This window comes from Saimiri boliviensis, chromosome 1 (assembly GCF_048565385.1).
Source record: "Saimiri boliviensis isolate mSaiBol1 chromosome 1, mSaiBol1.pri, whole genome shotgun sequence".
NCBI classification, from domain to species: domain Eukaryota; kingdom Metazoa; phylum Chordata; class Mammalia; order Primates; family Cebidae; genus Saimiri; species Saimiri boliviensis.
Genome location: NC_133449.1, coordinates 63,284,087 through 63,301,787, shown reverse-complemented (window position 1 = coordinate 63,301,787; position 17,701 = coordinate 63,284,087). Strand labels below are relative to the sequence as shown.

General features: G+C 42.4%; 1 protein-coding gene across 6 annotated transcripts in view; it reads left to right on the top strand.

Moving 5' to 3' along the window:
• The window catches only part of SEMA4F (ssemaphorin 4F), a 38,517-nt gene that overhangs the window by 2,510 nt on the left and 18,306 nt on the right, over nt 1-17,701 (top strand). For 3 of the 6 annotated variants that reach the window (XM_074397854.1, XM_074397860.1, XM_003922567.3), the window contains exons 2-7: nt 678-829; nt 1,036-1,095; nt 1,320-1,418; nt 6,185-6,278; nt 17,231-17,350; nt 17,451-17,602. In XM_074397854.1, coding sequence (XP_074253955.1) covers nt 678-829; nt 1,036-1,095; nt 1,320-1,418; nt 6,185-6,278; nt 17,231-17,350; nt 17,451-17,602 — 677 coding nt within the window. The remainder of the gene's footprint in view (nt 1-677; nt 830-1,035; nt 1,096-1,319; nt 1,419-6,184; nt 6,279-17,230; nt 17,351-17,450; nt 17,603-17,701) is intronic. The other 3 variants (XM_074397858.1, XM_074397864.1, XM_010333410.2) reach the window with 1 other exon arrangement.

The following is a 17,701-nucleotide window of genomic DNA, read 5'->3' as shown; positions in this document are numbered from 1 at the left end:
AGTACTTGTACCTTCTATAGGTATTTTCAAATTATGTATCACATTGTTATGAATAGAAATTACAGATTTAATATTTATGCTGTGATTTTATTAGAGTGCTCTCTCTCTCTCTCTCTCTCTCTCTCTCTCTCTATCTCTCTATCTCTCTATCTCTATCTCTATCTCTCTCGACAGAGTCTCACTCTGTCACCCAGGCTGGAGTACAGTGGTGCGATCTTGGCTCATTGCAACCTCAGCCTCCTGGGTTCAAGCAATTCTCCTGTCTCAGCCTACCAAGTAGCTGGGACTACAGGCATGCACCACCACACCTGGCTAATTTTTGTATTTTTAGTAGAGGTGGGGTTTCACTATGTTGGCCAGGCTGGTCTTGAACTCATGACTTGAAGTGATCTGCCCATTGCAGCCTCCCAAAGTGCTGGGATTACAGGCGTGAGCAACAGTGTCTGGCTAGTGCTCTATTTTTATAGAAAAAGCATAGTTACCCACTGGGTTGTGTGCTAAATATTCTGGCCTCATCTGTCTCTGGTTAACTTGTCAAGGCTCTGGTGTTTTCCCCCATGGCTGCTAAATAAATGGTACTTAGAAGAAAACAAAAGTTGGCCCATTTGGTTTTGCTCTTGTGAACTCAACCCTTAGGAAGCGATGGCTAACATCACTCTCTCCTCTCTTCCTGCCAGAGGCTGACTCCTATCTCACCCGGTTCGCTGTCCCTCAGATATACAATTACTCCGTTCTCCTTGTGGATCCTGCCTCCCACACACTTTATGTTGGCGCCCGGGACACCATCTTCGCTTTATCCCTGCCCTTTTCAGCAGAGAAACCCCGAAGGGTGAGAGACGAAAGAGGGAAGGACCCCTGGCCCCATAGCATGTGATTAAATGAGTGTGTCAGTGGGGGGTTTCATAATAACTAAAGGTGGGGGACTTTTGAGGTTCCCAAATTGATAGAGTTCATGGAACAGTTTAATCTCGTCTAACATCAAGTGAGTTTGATGTTAGGGGAATCTGGGTGAAATGATCACTCCTCCTTTCTCAGATTGACTGGATGGTTCCTGAGGCTCACAAACAGAACTGTAGGAAGAAAGGCAAGAAAGAGGTAAGTGTAAATCTGAGCCCTGTCTTGAGTGTCAATTGAGACCTTGGCCCAGCCCTGACTCTCAGTCCCCTATAATGCTCCCATCCCAGTGGGCCCAGGCAGAGACTCTAACACCATGCCATCACCCATCATCTCTGATCCTAAAGCTGCATCTAACTGTCCCAATGTTACCTTACCCTCATACCTGCTGCTTCTGATTCTTTCTAACCATCTCTGACCCCCAGGACGAATGTCACAATTTTGTCCAGATTCTCGCCATTGCCAATGCCTCTCACCTCCTCACTTGTGGCACCTTCGCTTTTGATCCGAAGTGCGGGGTTATTGTGAGTGACAGGGGTGGGAGGAGAGGGAGAGGGTGGCTGCACCAGTGTGAGTTACTTGGGGTGGTGGTGGGAGGATGGGAAGGGTCTTCTGTGAGTGACCATGATAGGAGCATGGTCAAGGCAACCATTGTGCATGATAAGCATCGGGTGTAGGGGCTGTCATCGTGGGATGAGGGTATGTGTAACCCACTGAGGGAGGGAGAGGGAGATTGTAGAGGGTGAGGTATACAAAATGTAAAGAGAGACGTAGTGGGATAGTTAAGGAAGTTAGAGATGCTGGTTGGGCTGCGGAAACAACAAATCTAGGAGAGACTGCGGAAACCAGAAACTCACGTTTCCCTTGCCCTGTGTATTCTTTGTCCAGGCAGCCTGGGTCCATTTCTTAATTAGTGAAGTCCATTGCCTGTTTCTTCCTCCCATAATGTGTGACTGTCTCTTACCACCTTCTCTTAACCTCCACTGCCAACCTCATTATGTATGGGCTGTGACTCTCTCCTCTTATGGGTTCTGATGTCACTTCCAGTAATGTAGTATCTGCTGGCCTCATACTCTGGATTTTGCCTTCAGGGTGGGTACTCTGTCAATCACGTTTTCTTATAGATCCTGTTTATTGCTGCTGAAGGCCTAGACATCACCACCATCAAATACAGGCAGGCTTGGGACATGTGTATCCCTGATCACATCTAGGCTAGTCATAATCTCTGGGACTGATGACTGTTTCTGAACTCTCAGCTTTTCCCATCAGTTATACAGGAGTCAGCACTGGTCTTTTGGCAGCTCACATTTGTGACAAGGCCCTGGGGTGAGTCAGAAGCCTCACATGCCCTTTATATCCAGTGGCTTCCCTTTCTGTTCTATAGAGTAATAGGAGGGAATATAGCAGCTTCTTTTTTTGACCTAATCCTCAACTGTAGGTCTTGTCTTGACTCTTCTGCAGTCCATAGTTGTTCTTGCCACCTGGATCAAGTCATCGTGTATCTCTAAACCACTCTTTGTTACAGACCACCCTCATATCTCTGGCTTAGAATACTACAATTGTATATGCATGATTGCTCCATTTAGTCCCCCTGCGCTGCCTTGGGGTGCGTTGGACTTATGTTGAGTCCTTTCCATAATGAAGGTGATAATAGTCTCCCTGCTATCGTCTGGATAGCTCCCTCATTCTGTAAAGATTCCCAGTTCAGGCTGGTGTTGAAAATCTCTGTATTCCCTCAGGTAATATTGAGGTCTAATTTCCCCGCAGTTCTCCTTAAGTTCATAAGGTAGCAGTGGTAGTGCCATTGCCATATTTGTCTTTTTCCATTCTGCCAGGCTCTGGGATTCCATGGGTATGAATTCCAGAGGCATGGCTTATAGACAGTGTGATTTTTCCAAGTTAGTCTCCTAGGGCCTTTAATTCTTCCTTGTTTCTCTGAGGTGGCACTCTAGTAGTTGTTACATAAGGTATCTAGACAGAAAATGTTCTTTCTGGATGTACCTGTCAGGATTGATGTGACTTGCATGCCTATCTATTCTTGAGGAACATCAGCAATGAAGAGTGAAGCCAAGGATCTGTGACCTGCACTCCCCTGAGTTCAGCTCTTTCCCTGAACCCTCCTGTCTAGCAGACTTATGAAATGAGGGCCCATCCTTTGGTCAAGGCTTGTTTGAAGGAGAACGCAGAGACTAGCCCCAAAGAGGTCAGCTCTGGTAGCCCTTTGAGTCACATCCTGTTGGCTCTGTAGACGTTTTGAAGGTTCTCTTCTTCCTTAACCTGTCTTATCCTACTACCCAGCAACCCCAGTCTGCTTCACCAAGTTCTTCCTTTATCCTCACTGCTGAACCTCTTATGTCCTAGACTGACGACTTTGAGACTGTATATAAACAGTTATCTGAGAGCTTTGTTCCAGACATAGCAACTTGCTCAAAGTTGATTGTGGAGAAATGAAGGTTCTTACAAAAAGGAAGTTCAATCATTGGATCTAAGGGCTCCCACAACGTGGGGTGCTGTCCTTCAGTGATAGCTCATTGGACATTGGAGGAAAATATCATAATTTGTTTTGTTGAGGGAATTCCAGCAGTTAACAGAGAAAACTGTTAGACATCTAACAGCAATAACAAACAATAACACCAACAACCATTCAATCGAGTGTCTCCTCTGATGAAGACTTCATATTAGGTACTTCACATTTATGATTAAGTTTAATTTTTATCACCACATCATGATACTTAGGTATTATTTATTTCTATTTTATAAGTAAGGAAACTGACATTCAGGAAAATTAAGTATCACATCTAAGATGGTATAGCTAGCAGAGGCAGAGCCAAAATTTAAACCTGTGTTTGTCTGTGGCTCTGCTCCACTATCCTGTCCCTCTAGTCTAGCCTGCAGTCCAGAAGACCTTATCTGTCTTCAATTTCTTGTGGCATTTGATGTATTTCATGTACTAGGAACCATCTTTCTTTTTTTTTTCTTAACCACCTGGGAGAGGTCCTTTCTATGCCTTGTACTCCTCTTGGCCAAGGCCAAGGGACCAGTTCCAACCCATAGCTCAGAGAGAGCCTTCCTGTCCAGCTCTGGCCTTCAGCTTCAGGGACTTTTCTTTACTACAGCTGGTTTTGAGAGACTGTGCTGACTGATGCAATGATGATACAATGAAGAATCTCAACATTCAGATAGAGAATGTAGTGGAGTGGTCATGCCTCTTTCAGACCTGAGTTAAATGTCATTTTCACCATGCAATAATCATAACCTATCTAGTTAATAGGAGGCTCACTTCCTCAAAAGTTAGAAACCTGGATGACATGATGATACCATTGGGGAAACTTAAAGAGAACTAGTTTTGACATGTTGAGTTTTAAAGGGCAGATACGCATTCTCTGTGAGGAAGTCCAGCAGTCAAATAAAAATATGGGCTAGAGTTTGGAAGATATCGGACTTGGAGAGTTTAGAGAATGATTTGCATAGACTATCTGGCTGGAAAGAATGAATGAGATTCTTGAAGCATATGTGAAAGTGACTAAGGATAGATTCTTAGGATACACATGCAGGAGCTAGAAAGAAGAAGAAGGAAATAAATAACAGATGGGAGGGATTCCAGAAGGGTAGAGTTTCAGGAGAGTCAAAGAATAGAATATTTCAAGGAAGGGAGTGAGTCGAAAGTATCAAATGGTGCCTAACGGCTAAAGAGAATGAGAACTGAGCACAAGTTCATCCTTTTAGTCTTTGGAGAAATGTAAGGCAGCAGTGATAGGCATAGAAAACATAATTTATTTTCCAGGAATAACAGATGATCTGGTTGGATAGAACAAAGATCATTTTGAGAAGAAGTCAAAAATAAGTAGGTTTGGCTAATGAGGTTATACTCCAGGCAATGGTAGGCTGTTTGTCATTCTCTTGCACAAAAATGTATTATTAAGTCAGTGACTGATACTTCAGAAGATTAATCTTCGGTGGATATTAGAATAACTTGGTTGGGGGTGGTGGCTAGATGATGTGCAGAAAAGGAGTTTACTGCCATAGTTTAGGTGAGAGGTAAGAAGGGAAGCAGCAGGAGGTACGGATCACATCTCTAGAGTGCCCAACCATCTTCTTAATCTCTTACCAAACTCATCTTTCTCCTCAGATGAGGATGCTCCCACTGCCACACAAGTGGAGTGCTGGGCCTCTGTGAAGTCCTCCTTTCTAGCAGACTCTTCTGACCCAGTATTCCCTTTTTGGGGTCTTCAAAAATTTTAACAGGACTTCTTCAAGACTCTCAGTAAAACAGAACGTTGTTTGCCATCTAGAGCAGGAGATGAGCAATCGTAGTGGGCCAGTATTACACTTATGTTCAAGAGATATATATTGATATTTCTGCTCTAGCTACCATGGAAGTAATTAGGCTCCAGTAACGCCATATGCCCATCCCAGTTTGTGAACTAAAGATATCATGCCTGGCGTTTCCATGCCATAACTTTGACTCCCAACCAGCCACTGTTAACTTCCCTGTCAGTCCAAGTTGAAATCATCCTTGTTTTTAGATGTTATCTTGAAGTCTCTCTTAGTGCCGAATGCTAGACTAAGGTAACTTCTGGTTGGCCCTGGTGGAGCTCTTACAACTCTTGTTCCTTGCCCGTGTCAGTCCCTCTGGAGTCCTTGGGTGAGGAAGGTACTTACATACCAAACTCTCAAATTCTGATCTGAGCTTCGTATCATTCTTTATTGACTTTGCAGGTTCCCCCGTCCTCTGCTCTTAGTCATATTATGCAGCTCTGTCTTTCATCCTTGGGGTGGGGAATAGGAAGAGGATGACCCTTGTCTCTCTAGGCCTCTGGATTTCAGATGGTCCTTTATCAGCCTGTACTTTTCTTTGTCCCTTTTAAGGGTTCCAGCCCTCAGGAGGCCTGCTTCCTTCTTGATCCTTCTAGTCATGTAGCACATTCTCCAGCCAGTTGCAAACCCTACAGTTCAGCAGTCTTTCAGAGGAAAGACCTACCTTCAGCCTCTTAGGTGCTTCTCAGGCTGTCCTAGGAATTCCTTCATCAGGGCATGTGGGTGTTGGCTACTGGGGGGATTGAGGGAAGAGGAATAAACTGATGAACAAAGGATAGCAGAGATGAGAAATGCAGGAGTAGATGAGGGCATCAGGAATAGCTGACTGGGAATATGGGGATGGTAGTTGGGGTGGGGAGTGGAAGGGGAGATTGATGGGAATTTACCTTTTCCTTCATCTGATCATCTTTGTAATTCTCACCATGAACCTTCTCTATGACCCTTAAACCAATTGCCCCCTTCTGGTCTATAGGACGTGTCCAGTTTCCAGCAGGTTGAAAGACTTGAGAGTGGCCGGGGGAAATGTCCTTTTGAGCCAGCTCAGCGGTCAGCAGCTGTAATGGCTGGTGAGTGGGGAGAGACAAGAAACCTGTAACTTCTTGCTCTAATTGCCTCCTTCCCCACCCTTGCTGTTAGAATTTCTGTGTTCTTTCTTACCTTGGAATGTCTACTATTCCCATGTCTCTTTTTAGCCTTTCCTGTTCTTCCCTGAGTGCCTGTGTGACCGCCTGCTTTTCCCCACCTAGTGTAATAACCCTAGGATTCTCTCTACGGAATGTGTCCTCTGCACCTCTAGTGTAATGTTTCCTCTCTTAACCTCATTTTCTTTTCTCATAGTGTTTTTTTTTTCTGTTAATAAGTGGAATCTACTACAATGCATATTGTAATAGATTTGGAAAAAGTATAAAGAAGAACATGAAAAAAACGTTTAGAACAGCACTGTCCAACATAACTTTATGTAACGATGGAAATGTTCTAGATCTGCATGGTTTAATACAGTAGTCACTATAGCTATTGTGGCTGTAGAGCCCTTGAAATGTGACCAGTGCTACTGAAGAAAGGAATTTTAAATAGTATTTGATTTCATGTAAATAGCCCCATGTGTCTAGTGGTACCTTATTAGTACAATTCTAAAATACCCCTACTTAGAAAAGTATTGCTAATATTTTAGGATGTTTTCTAATATTCTATATTAGTCCATTTTAGGATATTTTCTAATATTCTGCATTAGTCCATTAGTAACATCCATCTTCATAGATGTTACTATGAAGAAATAATCTGAGACTAGCTAATTTATAAAGAAAAGGGGTTTATTTGACTCACAGTTCTGTATGCTGGACATGAAGCATAGTGGTGGTATCTGCTTCCAGTGAGGGCCTTAGGAAGCATACAATCATGGCAGAGGGTGAAGGGGAGCCGACATGCCACATACTAAGAGAGAGAGCAAGAGAGAGAAGGAGGAGGTGCTTTTTTAAACAGCCAGGTCTTCTGTGAACTCAGTGTGAGAACTCACTCATTACTGCTAGGACAGCACGAAGCCATTCATGAAACATCTGCCCCATGACCCAAACACCTCACACTTGGTCCTCACACTTGGAGGTTACATGTCAACATGAGTTTTGGAGAGGACAAAACATCCAAACCATATCATATCCTAAATGGATATTAATGTGTGTGCACATCCATGTACATTCATGCACATACATTTGCTGGCCAGTCCTTTACTGCTCAGGGGAGTTAGTAATAACTATACAATAAATTCCTGCTAGTGCTTCTTTTAATAAAGCTCTGATTGCTCAAGTGTGAAATGGTTCTATCACAAACTTAAACCTCTTCTGAAGAATGACTGTCTCATTTGTTAGCTAGCTGCCACACAGCAAATTTCTTTTGTGCCACATAGCCTGAATTTTAGGTCAGACCACCCAACATATACCCTCCAAATTCAGTGAAAGGCCACTTTCTTGTGGTAGTATAAAACAAGCAGGTAATAGAAATGTTATGAGCATGTGCACATTATAAAACTTTTAAATGTTAAGCTACATGGATGTAATGTTGAATTCTGTCATATAACTTTATATCCCAAGCATTTCTATCTAATTTAAAAATTCATTGAAAATATAATGTTTAATGACATCATGATACTCTGCTAACATACCATGAATTAAACAAGTCCAAATTATTCATATAAATTTACTGTCAGTTCAAAGATTTTGCTATTTTCCATGTTGCTGTACTGAACATCTTTGTGCATAAATTTTTGCTCTCATTTTAGGTTGTCCTCGTAAGATTCCTAGAAATGGATTACTGTATCAAAGGGTGTGAACATTTAATGGCTCATTATCTGTTGCTAACTGAGTTTCTAGAAGGGGTATACCAATTTATACCCTAAATCAGCATTGAATGAGAGGTTTTTTTTTCTCACATTAATTTCACCAGAATGTATTGTCATTTAAAAAAAACTTTGCTTTTTTGAGACTAAAAATGGCACCTTGTTTTTATTTGTATTTCTTTGAATACTAGTGAACTTGAACATTTTTCATGTTTTAGTATTTATTTTTATTTTTTTCTTTGGTAAATCTTCTGCTCATGTTCTTGGACCAATTAACAAGTAGGATATTAGTGTTTCAGTATCTTTTCCTTTGTGATTGTATATAATTTTTAAACTCATTCCTTCACTTAAAGAGCAGATAACGCTTCTTCTTAAATTTTTTTTCCAAACATATAACTCTTTGATCTATTAATATTTGGAGTTATTTTGATGAATTGAACGAGAGGGGGATCTAAGTTAGTTTTTCCCAGCCAGCTAATCAGTTGACCCAGCATCATTCATCACACCGTTTTTTTCTTTCCTTGCTGACTTTTTTTTTTGCCAACTTTATCATAAAATTAATTTTTGCTATATTTTTGTGAAATGTTTTATTTAAAGCAAAAATTGAGATACAAGATCTAACAATGAAAAATTTTTTCTTATGCATTACTTTATTTTTTAGGGAAAGTCTTAAAAGCTATATGGATTAAATCACCCTTTAGTCTTATAGTTCATTACTTTTTTTCTGAAAAATAAAAAAAAGTTTTTGAAAATAAGCATAAAGTATATATTGACTGAATACAATATTTTGAGTTGTCATGATTATCATTATCTACTGTTGAAATTGATGAGACCTTGCTTATACTCACACGTTTGAATAAAATAGTTTAGTTGATAGTTTATTTTTCTAGGTTTTTAATCAACATCTTTGGCTAAACTCAGAGTCATAAGAAAGATTTCTGAGTTTTAGTGGCTTTGATGTCTCGAGTCTATAAAATTGTTTATCAACAAAATGACTTTTTACTTGCAACAAGCTAAGATAATTGGTTATCATACTTTTGTTTCAAGCAGTAAACTTTAAGCATGTACAGCCCTCTGTGAGAAATTTCACTTTGTTCAGTCAGCAAGTGGATTTGTATTAAAATGTGGTTTAAGAATACAAATTTCATAAAGAAGATCATTGTATGACAAAGTGGGAGGAACATTTTCAAAAAAGTTTTAAATCTTTTTTAAATAAAATTCAGGGTTGCCTTTCAGTTGATAATTGTTGGAGGCTATCAGGACTTACTTCCTAATGGTTTAGAATGGTTAGCTTCAGTTAATGTGGAAACTATGTCTCTGGCTGTCTCAGATCCAAATCATAGTCAATACTAATATTACACATTTTTACCTGCAGTTATTACTAGGGTTATAATTTAAAAATTTTTCCTGGTCTGACATAAGTGCTAGCATTCACTTGGGGCTTTTTTTTTTTTTGAGATGGAGTCTTGCTCTTGCCCAGGCTGGAGTGCAATGGCACGATCTCGGCTCACTGCAATCTCCACCTCCCGGGTTCAAGCGATTCTCCTGCCTCAGCATCCTGAGTAGCTGGGATTACAGGCATGCATCACCACTTCCAGCTATCACTTGGGGCTTTCAAGAATGATTGATTATGCCTTGCTTTGCCTTTGTTTTGAAAATAGCAGTATAGAAATAGTGGTAACATTATATAAGAATTAGAACCAAAATTCCCAATTAGGTTCTATAAAAATGTCCTTAAAGATAGTAGCAGTATTTTGAAATAAAAAGAACTTTTAATAATGAAAATATGATTAGAATATAATAGTAGGAGTATTTACTTAAAATTATAAAAATTACAATGTGCATTGTAGAAAATTGAGAAAATGTAGAAATAGATAAAGAAGAAAGTAAAAATGTTATTTGTAATTCTGTCATTATCAAGTAATCACTGTTATTATTTTGGAGTATTTTGAGTGTTTGGAGTATTTTGAGTGTTTTCGTCTACTGTGTCTATGTGTCTGTGTGTTTATTATAACTTGGAATTATGTATGTTTCATTTACTATTGTATACTGAACATTTTCTCATAAAAATTATTTATTCAAAACATGATTTTTAGCAATTGCATACAATTCCATAAATTATACTATATACATAGATGGATGTAGCATGATTTAATTATTTCCGTATAATTATATGCTCAAATTTTAAAACAAATTATTGTTTTTATAAATAATGCTACAGCAGGAATCCCTTTACGTAATTCTTTGCATTAATCTACTTAATTGCATGTGAGTCAATCCAAAAAGTGGAATTGCTAGGGTGAAAAGTGTAAAGATTTTGATGGTGCTTGATAGATTTGGACAAATGAGTTGCTCTCCAGTTTGTCTTACCAGCAGTGGCTAAAGGGCCTGTCCCATTGCACCCTCACCAGTCCTAAGTAATATGTACAGTGACCTCCTCCTCCAAAGATCAATATGATGTGTGTGTATATATATATATATATATATTTTTTTTTTTTGATTGGCATTTCTGTTAGTGAGGTTGAACAATTTTCCATGTGTTTATTGGTTTCTTTTGGGAAAACCTCAGAAATCTTATTTTAAAATATGAAGTTTAGCCGGGTGTGGTGGCTCACGCCTGTAATCCCAGCACTTTGGGAGGCCGAGGCGGGTGGATCACGAGGTCAAGAGATTGAGACCATCCTGGTCAACATGGTGAAACCCTGTCTCTACTAAGAATACAAAAAATTAGCTGGGCATGGTGGTGCGTGCCTGTAATCCCAGCTACTCGGGAGGCTGAGGCAGGAGAATTGCCTGAACCCAGGAGGCGGAGCTTGCGGTGAGCCAAGATGGTGCCATTGCACTCCAACCTGGGTAACAAGAGCGAAACTCCCTCTCAAAAAAAAAAAAAAAAAAAAAAAGGGATTTTAAAAAAAGCCGGGCGCGGTGGCTCAAGCCTGTAATCCCAGCACTTTGGGAGGCTGAGGCGGGTGGATCATGAGGTCAAGAGATCGAGACCATACTGGTCAACATGGTGAAACCCCGTCTCTACTAAAGATACAAAAAAATTAGCTGGGCGTGGTGGCACGTGCCTGTAATCCCAGCTACTCAGGAGGCTGAGGCAGGAGAATTGCTTGAACCCACGAGGCGGAGGTTGCGGTGGGCCAAGATCGCGCCATTGCACTCCAGCCTGGGTAACAAGAGCGAAACTCCGTCTCAAAAAAAAAAAAAAAAAAAAAAAGAAGTTTATCTGTACTGCACTTAGATACAATTAAGAAAATAATCCCATTGTCTTTATTTGCGCTATTCTAATTTGGAAAAATAGGAATATTTTGCCATTCACATTAGCCTATAAACAATGGTGACTTCTTCTCAGTCTCCTTGATAGGTCTTTTATCTTCTGCTCATTCTTAAATGTTGGAGTTCCTTAGGCTTCTACTCAAGAACCTCTTCTCTTCTCACTCTATGTAGTTGTGATCTCAATGAGCCCCGTGGCTTCTGTTTCCACTGCATTCTGATGGCTCCTAAATCTGCATCTGCCTCCTGGACATTACCTGGAGGTACAGACCACATATCCAACTGTCTTCCAGACATCTTCAGTTGGATGTCCCACAGGAATCTCAAAATCAACATGTCCCAAAGTGAGCTCATCATCTTTACTCATTTCTCCCAAACCTGCTTCTCCATCATTCTTTCTTCCTCTGAGTGTATAGTGCCATACTCCCTCAGGTACTAAGCTAGAGACAGCAGTCAGTCGTCTTTGGTCCTCCCTATCACATCCTATAATAGATAGGGTTTCTATTGAGAAGAGCAGAAGACCTTGCTCTTTCTCTTTGGGAAACCATCCTGTGTTTTTATCATATGGTTTTAGTGCCATTGCATCTTGTGAATGCATCTGCCAAGGAGCTTTGCAAATGTTCCAGATGCACTGCATGCTGTCAGCATTTTGAGGCCAATTCTAGCTCTTAAATCTCGGAGACCAGCATTCACACATTAAAACAAGACAGTTACAGAAATCTTCAGTGGCCAATGGAGGGGAGTCAACACTGCATCTCCCACCATCTAATTATGCCCCAATAATAGGCTTTAAAAATAATAATAATAATAAAGTATCCAGCTGGCTCAATCTTTAAATAAGGAAAATATTTTTTGAGTAGGAGCTATCTACCTTGAAAAATATCTGTCCATAAGAAGAAAAGGGAGTGGAAGAAGAAAGGCCAGGGCATGTAAAAAATTTACTTTTTTTTTTTTTTTGAGACAGAGTCTTGCTTTGTTATCGAGCTGGAGTGCAGTGGCATGATCTCGGTTCGCTGCAAGCTTCACCTCCTGAGTTCAAGCAATTCTCCTGTCTCAGCTTCCCGAGTAGCTGGGATTACGGGCATATGCTGCCATGCCTAATTTTTGTATTTTTAATAGAGACAGGGTTTCGCCATGTTGGCCAGGCTGGTCTCAAACTCCTGACCTCAGGTGATCCACCTGCCTTGACCTCCCAAAGTGCTGGGATTACAGGCGTAAGCCACCACGCCCGGGCAAAAAAAAAATTCACTTTTTAAAACTAATGTACAAGGCTAGGTGTGGTGGCTCACACCTGTAATCCCAGCAATTTGGGAGGCCTAGGTGGGAAGATTGCTTTCAGCCCAGGAGTTCAAGACCAGCTGGAACAACATAGTGAGACCCTGTCTTAAAAACATTAGCCAGGCCGGGCGCGGTGGCTCAAGCCTGTAATCCCAGCACTTTGGGAGGCCGAGGCGGGTGGATCACAAGGTCGAGAGATCGAGACCATCCTGGTCAACGTGGTGAAACCCCGTCTCTACTAAAAATACAAAAAATTAGCTGGGCATGGTGGCACATGCCTGTAATCCCAGTTACTCAGGAGGCTGAGGCAGGAGAATTGCTTGAACCCAGGAGGAGGAGGTTGCGGTGAGCCGAGATCGCGCCATTGCACTCCAGCCTGGGTAACAAGAGCGAAACTCCGTCTCAAAAAAAAAAAAAAAAATATTAGCCAGGCATGGTGGCGCATGCCTATGGTCTCAGCTACTTGGAAGAGTGAGGTAAGAGAATTGCTTGAGTGTGGAAGGTTGAGGCTGATCACGCCGTTTCACTCCAGCCTGGGTGACAGAGTGAGACCCTCTCTTAAAAATAAAAAGTGACAAATAAAAAACTAATGAACTGATAATTCCTATTGTAAGTCTCCTTTAAAAGGAAGCATTTTGATGCCAGAATGGAAAATTGAAACCCCTGCACTGTAGAGAAATATTCACTTCCATGACACATGTTTACAAGCTTTCCCTCTGAGCAAGTTGGGATCTATTTTCACACATCATTATGATTTTTCTTTGGCTGTGTTTCTTCATCTTTTGTGGCTTTCGATGTCTTTTTAATTGTATTTTCAAAATGAAAATATCTTGGTTTTTTTGTTCTATAAAAGATGCTAACTGCAAAAAAGCAAGGATTATTCAATGAATAATGTTTCCTATGCTTGCAGGCGTATATATGTATATAAAAATAAAAATAGGGTTGAATTATCCCTGGTGTTGTTTTCACTTTTTTTTGGAGACAGGAGTTTCTCACTTGTTGCCCAGGCTGGAGTGCAATGGTGCAGTCTTGGCTCACCGCAACTTCTGCCTCCTGGTTCAAGTGATTCTCCTGCCTCCCCAGTAGCTGGGATTACAGACATGAGACACCACGCCTGGCTGTATTTTTAGTAGAGACAGGGTTTCTCCATGTTGGTCAGGCTGGTCTTGAACTCCTGACCTCAGATGATCTGCCCGCCTTGGCCTCCCAAAGTGCCGGAATTACAGGCGTGAGCCATCACCCCTGGCCCCTGGGGTGTTTTCTAACCTGCTTGTTGAGCGAACTCATCACTGTGGGAATCACTCATTTTTGTACATCATCTTTTGCCAGTGACAGATGTGGCCTTGATCCATTCAGCAGTAATTTGCCAAACAGTTGCATGATCAGTGTTATTTTATTATATAAAGAATGTATCACAATCACAATATTTGGAATTGAGAGTGTCCTGGAGAGACCAGGACATACGGTGATACTGTGGACGCCTGTGCTCAAGATTGTAATGGTTGTTCTGCCTTCTGTGTAGGGGTGTGTGTGTGTGTGTGTGTGTCTGTGTGTCTGTATGTCTGTCTGTAAGATGTACTGCAAGTCCCTTGGTACTCCTAGGGCACCTGGAGCCCTGTTACTTTCTCCCAAAGCATCTGATCCCTCCCGTTGTTTCGTAATGTCAGTGATCCTCTGCTATTCCACTCTGAGTGACTTCACACTCTTCAGCATTTCTGGGCTCCAGTGTCGTTGACGCCCCCATTGGTCACTGAGGAAGTTTTGTGACCTCCATCTGCTGCTGAATCTTTGAATACTGCTTCCAGAATATATATGATTGTTTTTCTCCAACCCTACTTACCAAGTCATGCTCTCAGCGTCTCCTCTACCACATCTCCTATTCTTTGCGTATTCATGACACAGTTTCTACCATGGTTTTGGTTTTAGAGCATTTAATACGTCATGCTCTTAGGGAACATTTTCAAACTCTGGCCTCTGTGTCAACTTTTTCCCTCCTTGGAAGTGCAGAGGGTTGGCTTATTTGCTGCTCCATTTCCTGCCAGGACCTTTGACCAATACTTGATTTTTCTTTCCTGGAATTTTCTAGAAGGGAGTGGAATATCTTTGTATAGCTTCCTTCTCTTCTGGTGGCAGATCAAGCATATGGCCCAAGGAGCTATAACTAACATGCATTGAATGTCAACCTGTGCCAGGCCTTAGCTAGGGCTCTTTGTCTTATTTAAACCTTAGCACTGTTCAGAGTAGAAGATGGTATTATCTCTATTCTGCATTTGAGGAATCTGAGGCTTAGGAAAGTTACTTTGCCCAAGTTAATAGTACTAATAAGTAGTCAGGGTTCAAAACCAAGTCTTCCCAAATACTTGAATTCTTTTTATAATTGCAAATAATGGAATAGTCTCCCTTCCCCACCCCAAAAGAAGGCTTTCAGCCCTGCACTGCTGCCCTTGTAGGTCTCTGGCCCTCTTACTCTCTGTGTAGAGTGTTTCTTCAATGCTGGTTACCTTTCTGGTGCCTGAGACATGCAGCTTCTCTGGAGCATCTGTGACCCCAGGATGATCATGCTTCCCTGTATGTGGCCCCCCACTCTCTACTGCTTCCCCCAGTGTGCATGAGCCCTGTGGTTCTGGCTGAGGTTTCATGCACCCGCTTCCAGCACACCAGCCTGTCTGGCTTCTCTAGCCTCTCTGACTTGATCTTCTGTTGCCTTTGGTAGCTCTCCCCTTAAATGGGAGTGTTCCCAGGGCTCTCTTCTGGCTTTACCTTTCTCCCTGGCTATGACTTTCATGTCATGACTTAAGCATGTTGTGTGATGACTTGCAAGTTGCTGACTGGTCCTGTTTCCCAGGCCCTTCCCTTAATTGCTTTCCAGGATCCCTGACCAATGTCCTGAAGGCACTTCAGCCTTAGCATGTGCAACAAATGAACTCATTTCCTCTCCGGCTGCCTCTTTTATGGGCCTTCTATCATTTGCTGGCTTGGTTAATAATGTCACCACCGACTATCATCAGTCTTATAAGCTAGAAACTTTTAGAGACATTGGTTTACTCCATTCTGTCTCATCTCATATTCAGTTGATTTTCAAATCCTGTTTGTGGATTCTACCTCAGAAATACCTTCCAAATCCAGCCCCTTTATTCCCTCTGCCTCTGCCTTACTTGGGGCGTTTCCCTCCTGCCTCGACTGTATGAATAGCCTTTTAAGTAGCATTATCTTCTTAAAAAACAAAACCGTTTATATCACTTTCCTCCTAAAGAAAAAAAAAGTCTCTGCAGTTTTACTCTTACCTGCACGGTAAAGTGCATATTTGCTGGCATGGCAGAGCAGACTATCCACAATTGAGTGCCCATCCCCATACCTCCAGCTTCCTTTCTGCTCACAGGCCCTGCCCAGCAACCCCTCTGCTCCCACATGCCTGAGCATGGCTCCCCTCTTCACTGCTTGCTTGTCTTCCTCCCTGAAGTCCTCCTTCCATCTGGCAAATTTCTCATTCCCATACCCAGCTCACATGCTGCTTCTGAGATGCTGTTCCTTCAGGTAGATATAGCTGGGTCCCCATATCTGTTAGTCTGTGCCTCCGGGAATCTGATTACACACTTGTCTTCCTGATTCACATGGGAGTTCTTCGGGTCAGGGATGTACTTAGCACCCGGCACAGTTCCTTGTACATAGTAGCTGGTGAAGGCATGCCACCTTGTTCTCTCCAGAGTGCCTGTGATACTCAACACACTTCCAGGGTGTTCACAACTTTGTTCTACTCTGTGATTCATTTTCCTCCTACTCGTGTCTGAGGCCTTGGTGGTGGTACTCAGAGTGGCCACCGTTCTTTCCCATTCAACCCACAGAGCTGAACCTCCCTTCCTTCCCAGGATGTCTGTGATTTGTCTCTTATTCAATCTCCACTATCCCTGGAGCACCTCTGCCCCTCCTCTGTACTAGGAGGGAAGACCTGATTCCTTTTTGTTCTCCTGGCTGCCTGTGAAATCTCCACTCATCTCCAAGGCTAGTATCTCTCAAAGTGAGGTCCTGAATCACCTGCATCCAATTACTCCGATTGCTTGTTCAAAATGCAGGTTCTTGGGCCACCCCCAGCTCTACTGAATGAGAATTGCTGGTCCAGGGATCTGCATTTAAATCACTTCCCCAAGTGATTCTAGTATTCTCTAAAATTCTGACTTGTTCTAGAGCAGTGTACGCCCACTAATGTTCAGAAAGAACATTCATTCCCTGAGACATTTACCATAGTGGGACAACTTAAATAAGATTGGGACATGGTACAAAGCAAATGCCGCCTTCGGAGAGTCGCAGTATTAATCAGCACATTACAGGGTTACTGAAACAGCAACGAAAAGCCCCCAGGGATTTAAGCTTGATTTTTTTGAGGGAGGCCTTTATTCTCATACACATGGATATTCTGGCACAGTGTTTTCTTAACCCTGGTTTCCCTGACTGCCCTGGAGCAGTTGATGTCTAGATTTCCTTAATTGTGACAATGCCTGTGACATGCTCAGCAGTGTCTGGCACTCATGGGTGCTCAGTCCCTGAGAGTCGCTGCCCTGCTTTATGCCCTACTCTGCCTGTGACCTCTGTTGCTTCCCTCAGTGGGTCCCTGACAGCCCATCTCCTGTCGCCCTGCAGGAGGTGTCCTCTATGCTGCCACTGTGAAAAACTACCTGGGGACAGAGCCGATTATCACACGAGCAGTGGGTCGTGCCGAGGACTGGATTCGGACAGACACCTTGCCGTCCTGGTTGAACGGTGGGGAGAAGGAGAGGGGTCCTCTGAGGGGGCTGATGGGGTGGCGTCTGGGAAGTCTCAGGCTTTGTCTGTGGAGATCTGAGGCCACTGGTCTTCCCAGCCCCAGCCTTTGTTGCAGCCGTGGCCTTGAGCCCAGCCGAATGGGGGGATGAAGATGGAGATGACGAAATCTACTTCTTCTTTACGGAGACTTCTCGAGCAATGGACTCATATGAGCGCATTAAAGTCCCACGGGTGGCCCGTGTGTGTGCGGTGAGACCCTATCTCAGCTATCTGTCTGTTGTCTCCTGCTCTGTCTGTCCCCCGTCTTATCTTTTCCTCTTTGGGTCTCTGTCTTTCAATCTCTCCTCT